This window comes from Silurus meridionalis, chromosome 27, assembly GCF_014805685.1.
Source record: "Silurus meridionalis isolate SWU-2019-XX chromosome 27, ASM1480568v1, whole genome shotgun sequence".
Taxonomy (NCBI): domain Eukaryota; kingdom Metazoa; phylum Chordata; class Actinopteri; order Siluriformes; family Siluridae; genus Silurus; species Silurus meridionalis.
The window spans coordinates 17,700,085-17,713,405 of NC_060910.1; the positions used below are offsets into that span (position 1 = coordinate 17,700,085).

Below are 13,321 nucleotides of genomic sequence, written 5' to 3' on the forward strand. Positions count from 1 at the left end.
AATATTATAAAAGTAAGGTTAAATACAATGACACCTGTACCACAACAAAGATGAAGACAAATATAATAAACCAAACACAGCCAAGGCCAAAGGGGCAACTTAAATAGCCAACATTAATGAGGAGCAGGTGGGAGACATTATACAGCTAGGGGCTAGGGAGTAGGGGATAAGGGAGGAGGGGCCCAGTGGCAGCATCTGGTGGCAAAGGCAAAAACAAACCCAAATAATCCTAAACTGTTTCTTGCTATAATATGGATTTGCACTGGTCTAAAGTACTCACCCTTCCCTCTGCACATAACAACTGATGTTCTAAAGCACACTAAAAAGGCAATAATTTTTTTTTTTATTATTTACTAATTTACTTTAATTAACTACAGAACATTTCAATGAAAAATACATATAACAAATCTATTTATAATGTATATTATGGAATAGTATTGTAATAGCTGTTGTGTTGTTTATATATGACTCCAATAAATTATTCTATTTGTGTGCATATTTGAAACATATGTTTATCAAATAAAGCAATCGGTAACATCATTAATGTTTTGATTATTATAAGGACTCATGTCTCTGCACCGTACTCAGCTCTCACACTGCATTTATTTTACCTGGGTCTGAAGATGCAGAATCCTCTGGACTCCTCAGAACTCCAACCTACTGGTTAGTTTGTGCAATTACATGCAATAAAAGTCCTCCGACCTCCTCAACTGTCCTGAGATCTTCTTTAGTTGTTGTGAAGAAACCCTGTGTGTTTTCTGTCTTATATTCAGACTTACATATGCTTAACTCAACCATCGTTGCTCCAGAGGTGGCTGACCCTGTACTCTGATCCCAGTTTGACCCCAGCTGAGCAGAATTGTATTTTCTTAAGCATATTCCACTTTTTCATAATACTGTCATCCAGATTTATGGTCTAGTTTAGTCCATTATCCCCATTCTAACAACCTTGTATGCATGGTGCTCTGTAATAGGCAGGGGTCTTCTCCAGGTGTTTAATTATCTACCACATGGCCAGTATTCCAGAGATGATAAACCCAAACCTGACATTACAAAAACTTCATCAGGTAAATATTTAATTATTTATTGCTTTTTTAATTAATAAATCCATATGTTACAGTATGATAAAAACCTCAAATGAAGGTCAAATAATGCAAAGCAGGCAAAATTGTGCTTCAGCATTATTGATACATGAGCACTCAACTCATTATTGCTTCAAAACCTGTCAAATAGAACAAAGAGATGACACAAAATGAGAGAAGAGGAAAATGAAACACCAAGTACATTAAAGATGTTGTGCTACTGAGACATTTTCATATTTCAATTTTTTTCTCTACCTGTAGGAGGCGATCCGTGTTCTCCATGTGTGTGATATAAAAAAAGATGGCAAATCTATTGTCAAATATGCAACCCCACCGACTCGATGGGGTCGCTGGGAAAAATCTGAATAGTTGTTAGAATAGTGGTGGGATAAGAGAACTGTCAGTAATCACCCATTCACTTATTGGCACATGCAACATCTATATATGGTTTATTTTTCTACAGTGCACATATGCTTCTTCTTCTTCTTTGGGCTGCTCCTGTTAGGGGTCACCATAGTGGCTCGTGAGTCTCCATACCCCCCTCTGTCCTCTACATCTGCCTGCATGTCTTTCTTCACCACCTCCATAAACCTCCTCCTTGGTCTTCCTCTTTTCCTCAAAACCATCTCAATCACACCTCCCTCACCTTGTCTCCAAAACGTCCTACATTCGCTGTTCCTCTAAGAAACTCATTTCTAATCCTGTCCATCGTCATCAATAGAAAACCTCAACATCTTCAGCTCTGCTACCTCCAGCTCCACTTCCTGTCTTTTACTCAATGCCACTGTCTCTAAACCATACAACATTTCAGGTCTCACCACAGTCCTTTCCCTTTCACTCTCACAGATACTCTTCTATCACAAATCACTCCTGCTATCACTCTTCTCCACCCACTCCCCCTGCCTGCACTCTTTTCTTCACTTCTCTAACACACTCTCCATTACTATGCACTGTTGACCCCAGGTACCTGAACTCCTCCACCTGCTCACTACTCTCACCACAAATCACAATATCATAATGTATTTTACATTAGAATCTAAGAAACCATTGTGTGTAGATAAGGAAAGTGAAGACACTCTTAAGTGTCCTTATTCAGTCGCCTGATTGTTTGTGAGCAGAATCTCCTCAGGATTTATATACAGTATTGAAAATTCTGTCCAATTGTACAAACAATTGCAGCCTGGATCCTAAACTCTGACTACCACTGTCTTCTGGTCGTGGTCCAGCTGGAAAATGTGTTCTTTGGCAATAGAAAACTTCAGCTAGGAAAGTTTGCATTAAAGCGAAAGGCAATGGTGGTACATGGATTTACACAAACTCCGGGTTCCTTTGAGTAGGACTTCGATGATGATCTTCATCTTATCCACTTCTCAATTGGCTCTGTAAAAAAAAAAAACAAAAAAAAAAAAAAAGGCACTATTTAAATTAACTTATTAACAATAGCTTATCTAATAATGTGATTCAATATGGCTGCCAGCTGAGTGTCATGTACATTTGCTCATCACAGCACTCTGAGGTATGTATTAAACTGTACTTCTCAGAACATACTTTATCCAGGCTAATTACTTATTATTAATAACTTACTCCACTTAAATGATAATTTATCATCATTCACACCATCTCAAATCAAATACTATATTAGATAAAGAAAAAAAAATAAATGCCTATTTTTTAATGGTTCTATTGTTTGTTCCAGTGAACTAACAGCAATATGTTTTTGATGAACACTGAAAGATCTGTATGAGAGGTCCTGTGGGAAATGAAGCTGAGCTAATCCCACAAGATTACAACATGAAATACATCCGTTTCCACACATTACCATCAACACTGGAGCACCTTTCAGATCACTTCAGAACCTGTCTTGATGTCTCCATCTGGAGCGATGAAGTATCTTGCGTAGTGAGGACTAGAACAGGATAGAAGTCTAAAGGACAGATTATAGACAGTTATTAAAGACCCTGTTCTGTAATTGATCTTCAGAAAAGACCCAAAGCTCTTCTGAATATAAGTTCTGAAAGTTAAGACTAGACAACACTTAAGTTTATTAAAACTTAAATTAAATTGTAAAAATATCAAAAGTATTAACATTTACATTCTAATTACGTTTACGGCGTTTAGCAGACGATATAATCCGGAGCTACATACAAAATTGGAATGATATATATATTGAGGTTCTGGTAGAGTATATATTAGTTTAATAATAAAAATATATAAATATGTATGTAACACAAATTGCAGGGAAATTACTTAATTCTTTTTACTTCATTCCCACCCCCATCCATACACACCATGTTTCTTCTTCCAGCCGACAATTCCAACAGCAACTAGAGCAAGAGCCACGAGTACACCAATGATGATCCCAATCTGTCCTCCACCTGATCCTCCATCTGATCCTCCACCTGATCCTCCACCTGTTAAATCATCACAGAGTGTTTATTATCTGCTGCATCAGTAAATCAGTGTTCACTCTGTAAATGTGTAGATTTATAGGAAAGTGTTTCTCCGACCTCTCAGGATTCGTCTCTCGCTCACAGGCAGCACTAAATCCTTCTCCAAGCTGCTGTGCTCAATCACACAGGTGTAGGTGTGTTTCTGCAGATCCTCAGCTGAGACTTTCAGAATGCTCCTCTTCTGGAAGCTTCCATCCTGGTTGGGTAACGTCTCTCTGAGCTCCACGTCCTTATGCACGTCCTCTCCGTCCTTCTGCCAGGAGATATTCAGTGCTTTGGGGAAGAAACCTGTAGCATGACACACCACCTCTGGAGACCGTGAGTGATTCTGGAACAGCGACGTCTCAGGAGGAACTGCCGAGACACACAGAGACACTCACTCAGATCAAACTGTCAGATGTATTAGTGTGTGTAGCATCTGCATTTACAATAACAGTGTCGATCACACACATTACCTTCCCTCTCCAGAGTCTTTTTCCCGTAAAACACAAAATTCTGTAACCACTCTGTACAGTCAGTCTCCAGAACATTCTTCCAGTACTTTGCCTGACATCCTTTAGGATCCCATGTTTTAATGAAGATCTCCGCATCTTCATTAGCTGCAGTCCAGGTTCCAGATTTCAGATCCAGACTCATTAAATCTTCTCCGTCATAACCGCACTGATCGTGTCCTCTTGTGGCGCCGTGATGGTCAAACTTACAGCCGTATCTCCTCTGTAGAGTATGAACTCCTGTAAGGTGTAAAGTGAAGATATTTAGTGTGTAGTGTGCAGTTCTGTGAATGTGGGAGAACCCACTTTCTTTCTTTTACTGAGATTGTCCTTCACGGGTCAATTAAAGCAAAGACATTGTCTCATTAGAAGATCAGCAAGTGAGCCACTCAGTGGTCTGCTGTGAGAAACTGGAAAACAGCTACTTCCCAATTCTTACAATTCTGATTTCATGTCTGTAGGATTACAATATCATACAGGTACATCAGGTTACCACAAATTTTCCCATCAAACATCCTAAAAATGACATTTCGTTCATGTATTGCATTTAGTTAATGTGTATGAGATGAGAATTTGCATAAAAGGTGTTTGTTTGTATATGTACAGAAAGTCATGTGGGTTTCTCTGTGTGTGTATTAGTAATAAAAGATCTAAAAACATTTTACCTTCAGTCTGATTGAAGCTCTGCATCACCGCCTCTAGATTGTCTTGGAACCACTCCTGTTGATTCTGCATACGCTGTGTCTCTCTCTTCCAGTACTGTGCATCATCAGCTTCTAACTTCTTTATCCACTATGTCTTTGGGATCATCTTTCTCTCGTTGCTGCCGTAGTACACAATCTGCTCTTCATCCACCAGAACAACAGCAGTGAATTCTGGAGTGATGACACTGTAGAGGTACTGCAGGGAGTGTGGGCCTGTAGAAGATGAAATTGTTTTAGTAACCTGGTGTGAAGTAGATTTCTTGTTTGTATCAGGGTCTTACCAGTGCTTCGATGTGTATTCCCTAGATACCAATCCAGCGTGTAGGGACCTGGTAGAGACGGAGCGTGAGTTTCAGTTTAAGAATTGAATTCACTTTCACATTATGATTATAACAAATTCATGATGAATTCATTTTCAATTTAATATATAAAACAATACATTTAATTACACATAAAAAGTGTATGTTTCAACTGTCACATGTAAAGGGATCACCTCAAAATAAAACTTGTTTAAATGTCATTACACCCCATACACACAGACACATCTATCTGTCAGTCTGTCTGTCTGTCTGTCTGTCTGTCTGTCTGTCTGTCTAGTTTGGCATTAAAACAGAAGCAGTGAAGCCCACACATGTAAATCCCACCTTCTCTGATGTTATTGGCTGTTTTACATTTGATGACTGCAGTGAGACAGACTACAATAACAAAAATAAATTTTAATACAATACAGCAGAGCAGCTTCAAGAATATAAAATATTAAAGAGAGAGACATTATGTCCATATATGATTATTAGAGAATAGAATGTCAGTATGTCCAGATCTGATTATTGGAGAATGTCAGTATGTCCATATCTGATTATTAGAGAATAGAATGTCAGTATGTCCATATCTGATTATTGGGGAATGTCAGTATGTCCAGATCTGATTATTAGAGAATAGAATGTCATTATTTCCAGATCTGATTATTGGGGAATGTAAGTATGTCCAGATCTGATTATTGGGGAATGTCAGATGTCAGTATGTCCATATCTGATTATTAGAGAATAGAATGTCAGTATGTCCATATCTGATTATTGGGGAATGTCAGTATGTCCATATCTGATTATTCTGGAATGTCTGTATGTCCATATCTGATTATTGGGGAATGTCAGTATGTCCATATCTGATTATTGGGAAATGTCAGTATGTCCATATCCGATTATTAGGGAATGTCAGTATGTCCAGATCTGATTATTGGGGAATGTCAGTATGTCCAGATCTGATTATTGGGGAATATCAGTATGTCCATGTCTGATTATTAGGGAATGTCAGTATGTCCAGATCTGATTATTAGGAAATGTCAGTATGTCCATATCTGATTATTGGGGAATGTCAGTATGTCCAGCTCTGATTATTGGGATCTTGAACCCTGTCAGGGCCTCAAACTCTTTTGTTTTAAAATCTAAAGTAACTGTAACAGCGACTTCCTCAATGTTCCTCATTGTTTGTTTATTACCTCAGATGAGATCCTCTTTTGTTTAGCTGAAATGTGTGATACAGAGATAAAAGTAGGATAAACACATGTACGTAATCCCTGTGTAAAGACTTTTTATCAACACCCTCAGGTAAACACACTTCCGTGTTCAACTTCCTTCTTTCACTGAAGTGTCGTGTTCAATATAGAAATAAAACCGTCACAGACTCCCGTCATTTACATACCAGAGTTTATTATTCTTCACACTAATTCTTTTCTGGTCTGATATTGTTAAACATGTCTAAACTCACCTTGTAGTGGAATCTGCAGAAAGGTTATGAGCCAGAACACAACTTTCATCTTATAGAATTGATCTAAACTCAGTTCCTTTAAGAAGCATCAGCAGAGCAAACACAAGCAATCTAACCATCTTGGGAACTGAGGGTTGTATTTCTTTAATTTTTTTATTTCCAATAAATAAATATGCAAAGTCTCTCAGAGCTGTGAGTCTGTAGCTGTTGGTTTTGTTGTCACCGGAAGTGAAATTTGAAGAGGAAGTAACCAGAGGATGAAGAAGGTAGTGTAGAGAAGAGAGGCGGTAAAGGAAATAGTATTTGCACTAAACTGTGGAAACAACATTGTGGTTCAGAGCATAACATGGAGGAACTGCAGAGTAAAGAATGAGTAACATAACAGTAAAGACAAAGTTCATGCCAGGATATATGAGTGCAATGAAGCCATTAAAACTGACCACATTGCTGTTTTTTTGCAGGAATGATGGACCAGAAACAAAAAACGTTCTGTTCATTTTATACATTATTTCAAGAAAGTCAACAATAACAGAAGCGTTGAAATGATACTGCACATGTCTGATTAACACTTCCGGTGTCGCCATTTTTAAATCACTGTCCTGTCAAAACAAGATGGTTAACATCTACCTTTCAAGTTTAGCTAAAACAGAACAGTTAAGATGTTTACAAAAGATAGCATCTTTTCACTCAGAAAGTTAAACATTTATCTGAAGTACTGATTCCAGTCATGTATTATCATCTGGCTGAGTGCGTTTATAAGAGATACGGTAAAGAGTCTGAAGTAAAAAATAAATAAATAATTCATTTAATCTTATTAACATTTGTTCTCATGCTAGCAAACAATGTAGTTATGTAGAACCAGCCTTAAAAGTGAACCTCATCCTTAACACTGAATGTCCATTCATTATAGTTCCATCACTCTGAGGTAATTAACTGCCATTTTCAAGATGCCCTTATCCAGAGTGACCAGTGCAGATTGTCCTGATGTGTTCCTGATGTTCATGTTGCTACAATGTTCATTTAACTCTTTCATCTCCATCTTCTCTCTGATAGAAAAACAGACAGACAGAAAGAGGATGAGTTCTGAGGTGAGATTTAATGTTAGCACAGACTCTTCTGCAGGATTTCCCCCCCAGATCCAGATTTTTTTTTCCAGATTACAGTGTAAACATCATCATGTCTCTCTCGCTGCAGCAATCACTCAATTACTCAGGACGTCTTCAGGTGGCGCTGTAATAAAATCTTGCATTCACTTGAAACCCAAACCTGTTCCAGCATGGCGATGTCCCTGTGCACAAAGTGAGCTCCTTGAAGTTATGGATGCTTTGTAGAGAAAGATCTTGCTGCTGTAGCGCTCTGATCTCATCCCTACTGAACACCTTTGGGATGAATGTGAACTCTGACTGCACCCCAGGTCTCCTCACCTATATCAGTACCTGCCTTTCATAACACCCTTGTGGCTGATAAACAGAAATATCCATAAACACACCAAAATCTAGTGGAACATCTTCCCAGAAGAGTGGAGGGAATTAGAAGAGCAAATTTGGACTAAATGTGGAATGTGATGCTAAAAAATCACATACCGTACTTATGACCAGGTGACCCAATACTTTTGGCAAAATAGTGTAGATATGAGCTGTAAATCCTGCCTACTCTGTATCACATTGATGAGTGCTGAGGCCATGATTAATAAAATAATTAAAATGAGAGAGAGGGACAATATGTCCATATCTGATTATTGGAGAATGTATGTTCATATGTGATTATTAGGAACTGGAACTCTGTTATTCACCGTGAAATAAACTGTAACAGCACCATTATCATTATTTGTTTTGTTTATTATCTCGAATTAGATCCTCTGTTGTTGAAATGTGTGAAGCATAAATAAAAGTAGGATAAACACATATGTAAAGACTTTTTATCATCACTCAGATAAACACACTTCCATATCAAACTTCCTTCTTTCACTGAAGCGTCATGTGAGAAATAAAACCGTCACAGACTCCCGTCATTTACATAACAGATTTTTGTAATTCCTTGTAAGTCCAATATTGTTAAACATGTCTAAACTCACCTTGTAATGAAATCTGCAGAAAAAATGAGACGGAGAACTTCTAGTACAGACCCGGCATCCTCCATCTTATCTAAAACGAGTTCTTCACGTCTCAGTCAGAGCTCTGCGTCTGGAGCTATTGGTTCACTTGGTAACAAAGGAAGTGAAATAAGATCTGCAGATGGGAGTACAACAGAACGTAGAACGTGGTAGGGCAGGAGAAAGGAGGTAGAGAAATATTGTATTTGCAAGAAACTGTAGAGCTAACACTCTGACTGCAAAATGGAGAAACAGCAGATTAAAATGAAGAACGAGGAAGTTCATGCCAGGATATATGAGTGCAACAAACCTATTACAAGTGACCAAACTGCTGCTATTCAGCAAGAACGGTAAACAAGGCATCATGGCTGAAAGCATTACTGGGACAGAAAACCTAATGTCAAATAACGTAAGAATGAAATGGTTGAAAATCTAATTTCAGCTGTTCCTCCAGATGTTTCATAGTTGACAATTAAGAAAATTGGGTGAAAGTGGTGGATACAAAAAGAGTCAAATATGCCAGGAATAAAGGAACCTCACATGTCCCTCCTCCTCCAATGATGTTCAGAAATATGTCCCACATAACATATGTCAGATATTTGGGCATATAATCCACATATATTACAAACATTTTCATAAATGTGACATATTTTCCCAAATACACATACATATGCGTATGTTCAGGATGTTTATCCTTGTATTTATGTGTTTTAAATATATTAAATTGTCATATATAAACAGCTAAAAATCATGGAATCAAGGAATTGTTACTATTTTTTACCATTTACCATTACATTATTTTGGTGAATATTAAGACTATATAAAAGTCTGCCAGAGTAAGAATTTTCTGGAACATACACCACAGCATTGAAAACAGATCAGCAGACACTGCCATCAATGACCACCTCTGATAGATGATTTAAAAAAAAAAAACAAGATCAGAAAACCATCACTACTATTTTTGGTGATCTTTTGATGCATGGTAGAGCTGAAGACTGAGCAGAACATCTAACAGAATACTTTCCTGTAGCACTGATCTAAAATGACCAGGAGGGGGCAAGATAGGAGAAAAGAAACACATTTAATACCAGTTGTTTTTTTCTGGTTGTTGTAAAGAAAGACCCGAAGAACAAGTGCAGCAGAAGCTAGAGATGTAAAAATAGTTGGAAAAAAGGTACGATTTGTGGGGTTCCAGGTCATTATAGCAAACATCGACCAGTAACTGAAATGCTAAAAGCTGATTGGTTGAAAAGCAGCCAGGATTTGAAATGAACAGATTAGCACTGATGCAGAATTTCACTAAATATCAGAATCTGAGAAATAGTTATTTAAACAGAAATCCATCCCTTTTCTGTGTTTGTGGACTTTCTTGTTTATATTTTATTTAGAAAATATCCTAAACTGATCATCAGTCTAATCTCAACTAATGAAGTCTGATCTAATCTAATCATAATCAATGTTCTAATAAAATATCTCCTGAAATGAACTCCAGAATGGGTTGTGGGCGTAACTGCTTTACCCAATGAACACAATATTAACACTGCTTCAGTAATTCCCCTAAACCGATTATCAATCTAATCTAATCCAATGCTGGACAGTCTCTGTTTAATCTGATGTCAATGTCTGGGAGAAAAAGTACTGGATTTGATCCATTAATAGCTGCTCTCTCGATAAACACGGTCATCTGTGCTTTCCGTAAAACCAATCATTAGTTTCATCTAATCTGATCTAACCGAATGGTCTAATCTAAACATTCACATTTCAACTGGTTTTGATCAGTTATTAGTCTATTTAATTTATAACAACCAGAGAGACTCGACACAAAGTTTACAGTACACAAGTATGTATTGTATTATATTTAATGTTTATATTATATTATATTATACTACGTAACTGTGATGTTCCAACCACAGAGCATCAGTAGGACCATCAGTAAAACTTCTTATTAAGTAAAACAATGATCTGGAACATTATGTCCACACACATTACTCTATGCGACTGAAGAATATATAACACATGGTTTCATCGTTCCATCGTGTCTCCTGGTTCTTGTAGTTTTCTCATTAGGGTAATGCAGTGTAGTGTAAATAACAGAATCAGAGTGAGCAACCTGCAGGAACAAAAAGAGACGGAATGAGGTGTCATAGAAATCAAAAAGCCCTCATGGAAATTTTTTTTTGTTTGTTTTGAGCTTGATTTTTTTTTTTTTTGTCAACCACAAAGAAATATCAGAATCAGGTTTATTGGCCAAGTGTGGTGGTGGAATATGGTTCCACCTGTTGGTGACTCTTAAAAGTACAGACATAAACAATATATATATATATATATATATATATATATATATATATATATATATATATATATATATATATATATATATATATATAAATTGGAAATAAAATGTGGAACAGGATGGTCAAAAAAACACATACATTTACATGCATACATACAAAATACACAATATTATGTTAGATGTCCACAAACGTTTGCCCACCTACTACTATATATATATATATATATATATATATATATATATATATATATATATATATATATATATATATATATATATATATATATAGATATTATGCAAAAACTAAGCAGTTCCAAAAGCTGTTTGGAATATATACATATTATTATTATTAATTTATATTTGTTACGGAGTGTTAATCATTCTGAAGGTCAGTGTGTGTGTGTGGGGGTGGGGGTTTAACTGAACTTACCCCATTAACTTCTTCAGCAGCTACAGAAATACAAATCAGTTATTATTATTTTTTTTTATTATCATTTATTTTTGTTGTTGTTGTATATTTACCACTGTGAGTTTTTCTGTGCTTCAGCAGGATGAAGATCAGGACACTGAGCAGAATCAAAACCATTAAACCAAACACCGAGCTCAGCACGACGATCACAGTAGAACAATCACAACCTGGGAGAAAACATTTGTATGTTATAACCTGCATCATATTTTTCTTTAGAAATGTACAGAAACGTCTGCATGAAACAAACAAACAAACCTGTCACTTTGTTCTCAGAAACGGTTTTATTTACTCCTGAAAAATGAAACATTATTTTAATAACCTCAAATTCTCAATTAATTTTTACTGCATTTATTTACTTTATATAAATGTACCTCTGACGTGTAAATATGTCGAGTTTCTGAAGATCACTTGCTCTGATTCCATGGTGCTGCAGTAATAAAGTCCTGTATCAGAGACGTTCAGTGCAGTGATGGTGAGAGACGTGTTCTCGTGCTGAACAAACATCACCAGGCGCTCGGAGTCATTAGAGAAGTAACAGTTTTGGGATGGAGCTGATGTTCTAAACTTTTTACACCCTAAAAGAAGTGGAACTGAATCAGTGGTGTGTTTGAACCAGAAGATGGAACCTCTGTAGGTCAGCTCATGTTGGCACCAAATAGTGACACTTTTTTCAACTTCTACCTCCAGTGTAAAAGAGCACAGAGTCTCAGAGAGCAAACCTGCAACACACATTTTATTTATTAAATTATTTAATTAAAAACTGTCTGAATTGTTGTTGACAAAACTTTTTGTATAATTCTTTTTCTATGAAAATTAGTTTTCTGAATTGTTCTATTCAGAATCATGTGCAATATTTCCATTATGTATTTTCCATGTAATTAATATGCATAGAATATGCAGATATTAGATTATATACTCATATAAATAGATTTACACAAAATGAAAATCATTTTTTTACCCTGAATTAAAATGAATTACGTATGAAAAAAAGTGTAAATTGCTATTGACGAATAAAAGTTTTCTTTTCTTTTTTTTTTCCTAAAAAAATCGGAATAAATAAATGTTTCACTTATGCAATAGTATTATTGTAATAATGTGTGTTTGTGTATGTTTGTGTGTGTGTATATATGAATAAATAAAAATCACTTACCCATGACACAGAGGAACACAGGCAGATTTACAAAAGACCCCATTGTGATGATCAGATGAAAAAGAAAGAAAAAATGTTTGCTGGCCGAATTGAAAGTTGAAAGCTGTTTGTAGAGGGTGTGGACATTATTTATGCAGCCCACTGCACTTAAAAAAAGGCCCAGTAAATTACAAAATAAAAGATATTCTGATAACCTCTATAGGTAAAACAATGCACGAATAAAAATCCGGTGTAAAGAAGTTGAACCATAGACGAGTGTGAGTTTTTCACAGCTCACACACATCATGCCTGCAAATGCACCTCATGACAGGTCTGTGGTTGGAAAATGTGAAAAAAGTGACACAAATTGGACAGGTGCTGGTGTGCTGAGACCTGTGGTTTATCACATAGTTTCACATTTAGTGGTAGTTTCCCTTAAGAGACGGTTGAAACAATAAAATCGTTTGTGGGAGAATTTTGTTGTATGTAACAGCATCCGGTTGCAATGACAATATCAGACCTACTTGATCTGAATAGAATTATGCAGACGACTGCCCCTAGTGGTTATCTTGTGCCTTGAATGCAACGTCTCAATTGACACAGTGGTGGTTTAAGCGTGTTTTGGCCACCAGATGTCAGTATATCACTTATACACCTAAGAACACAATACACAGTAAAATTCATGCTAAGATTCAGTGTCTTATTTACATATTACATATAGATATTTACATATTCAATTAGGTCTCTGTGTTTTCCAGGTAATAAACGAATTACGTCTATAAATGCTATTGTTATCTGTATGTCCAATATACGTTCATTTGAAATAGACAAAATTTTATTAGAACAG

General features: G+C 36.3%; 1 protein-coding gene and 1 pseudogene across 3 annotated transcripts; both read right to left on the reverse strand.

Moving 5' to 3' along the window:
* Window positions 1–1,996: 1,996 nt before the first annotated feature.
* Window positions 1,997–8,842, reverse strand: LOC124380953 (annotated as a pseudogene).
* A 1,635-nt stretch (window positions 8,843–10,477) lies between these two features.
* On the reverse strand, window positions 10,478–12,988 carry LOC124380973. 3 transcript variants are annotated; one of them, XM_046842345.1, is made up of 6 exons: window positions 12,496–12,988; window positions 11,717–11,920; window positions 11,601–11,636; window positions 11,399–11,512; window positions 11,307–11,326; window positions 10,478–10,693 (listed from the first exon to the last, which is right to left on the reverse strand). In XM_046842345.1, the coding sequence occupies exons 1-6, from the start codon at window positions 12,536–12,538 to the stop codon at window positions 10,574–10,576; spliced, it is 537 nt and encodes a 178-aa protein (XP_046698301.1). In that variant the 5' UTR covers window positions 12,539–12,988; the 3' UTR covers window positions 10,478–10,573. The 3 variants fall into 3 exon arrangements, with proteins under 3 accessions (XP_046698301.1, XP_046698299.1, XP_046698300.1); XM_046842343.1 differs by having other exon boundaries at window positions 11,717–12,064; XM_046842344.1 differs by lacking the exon at window positions 11,307–11,326 and having other exon boundaries at window positions 11,717–12,064.
* Window positions 12,989–13,321: the final 333 nt, after the last annotated feature.

Coding starts and splice junctions, on each gene's coding strand:
- LOC124380973 (XM_046842343.1), bottom strand. CDS start 12,538: ATGGGGTCTTTTGTAAATCTGCCTGTGTTCCTCTGTGTCATGG. Junction 12,065..12,495: donor TGTGTTCCTCTGTGTCATGG/GTAAGTGATTTT, acceptor TGTGTGTTGCAG/GTTTGCTCTCTGAGACTCTG. Junction 10,694..11,306: donor CTGCTGAAGAAGTTAATGGG/GTAAGTTCAGTT, acceptor TTGTTCCTGCAG/GTTGCTCACTCTGATTCTGT.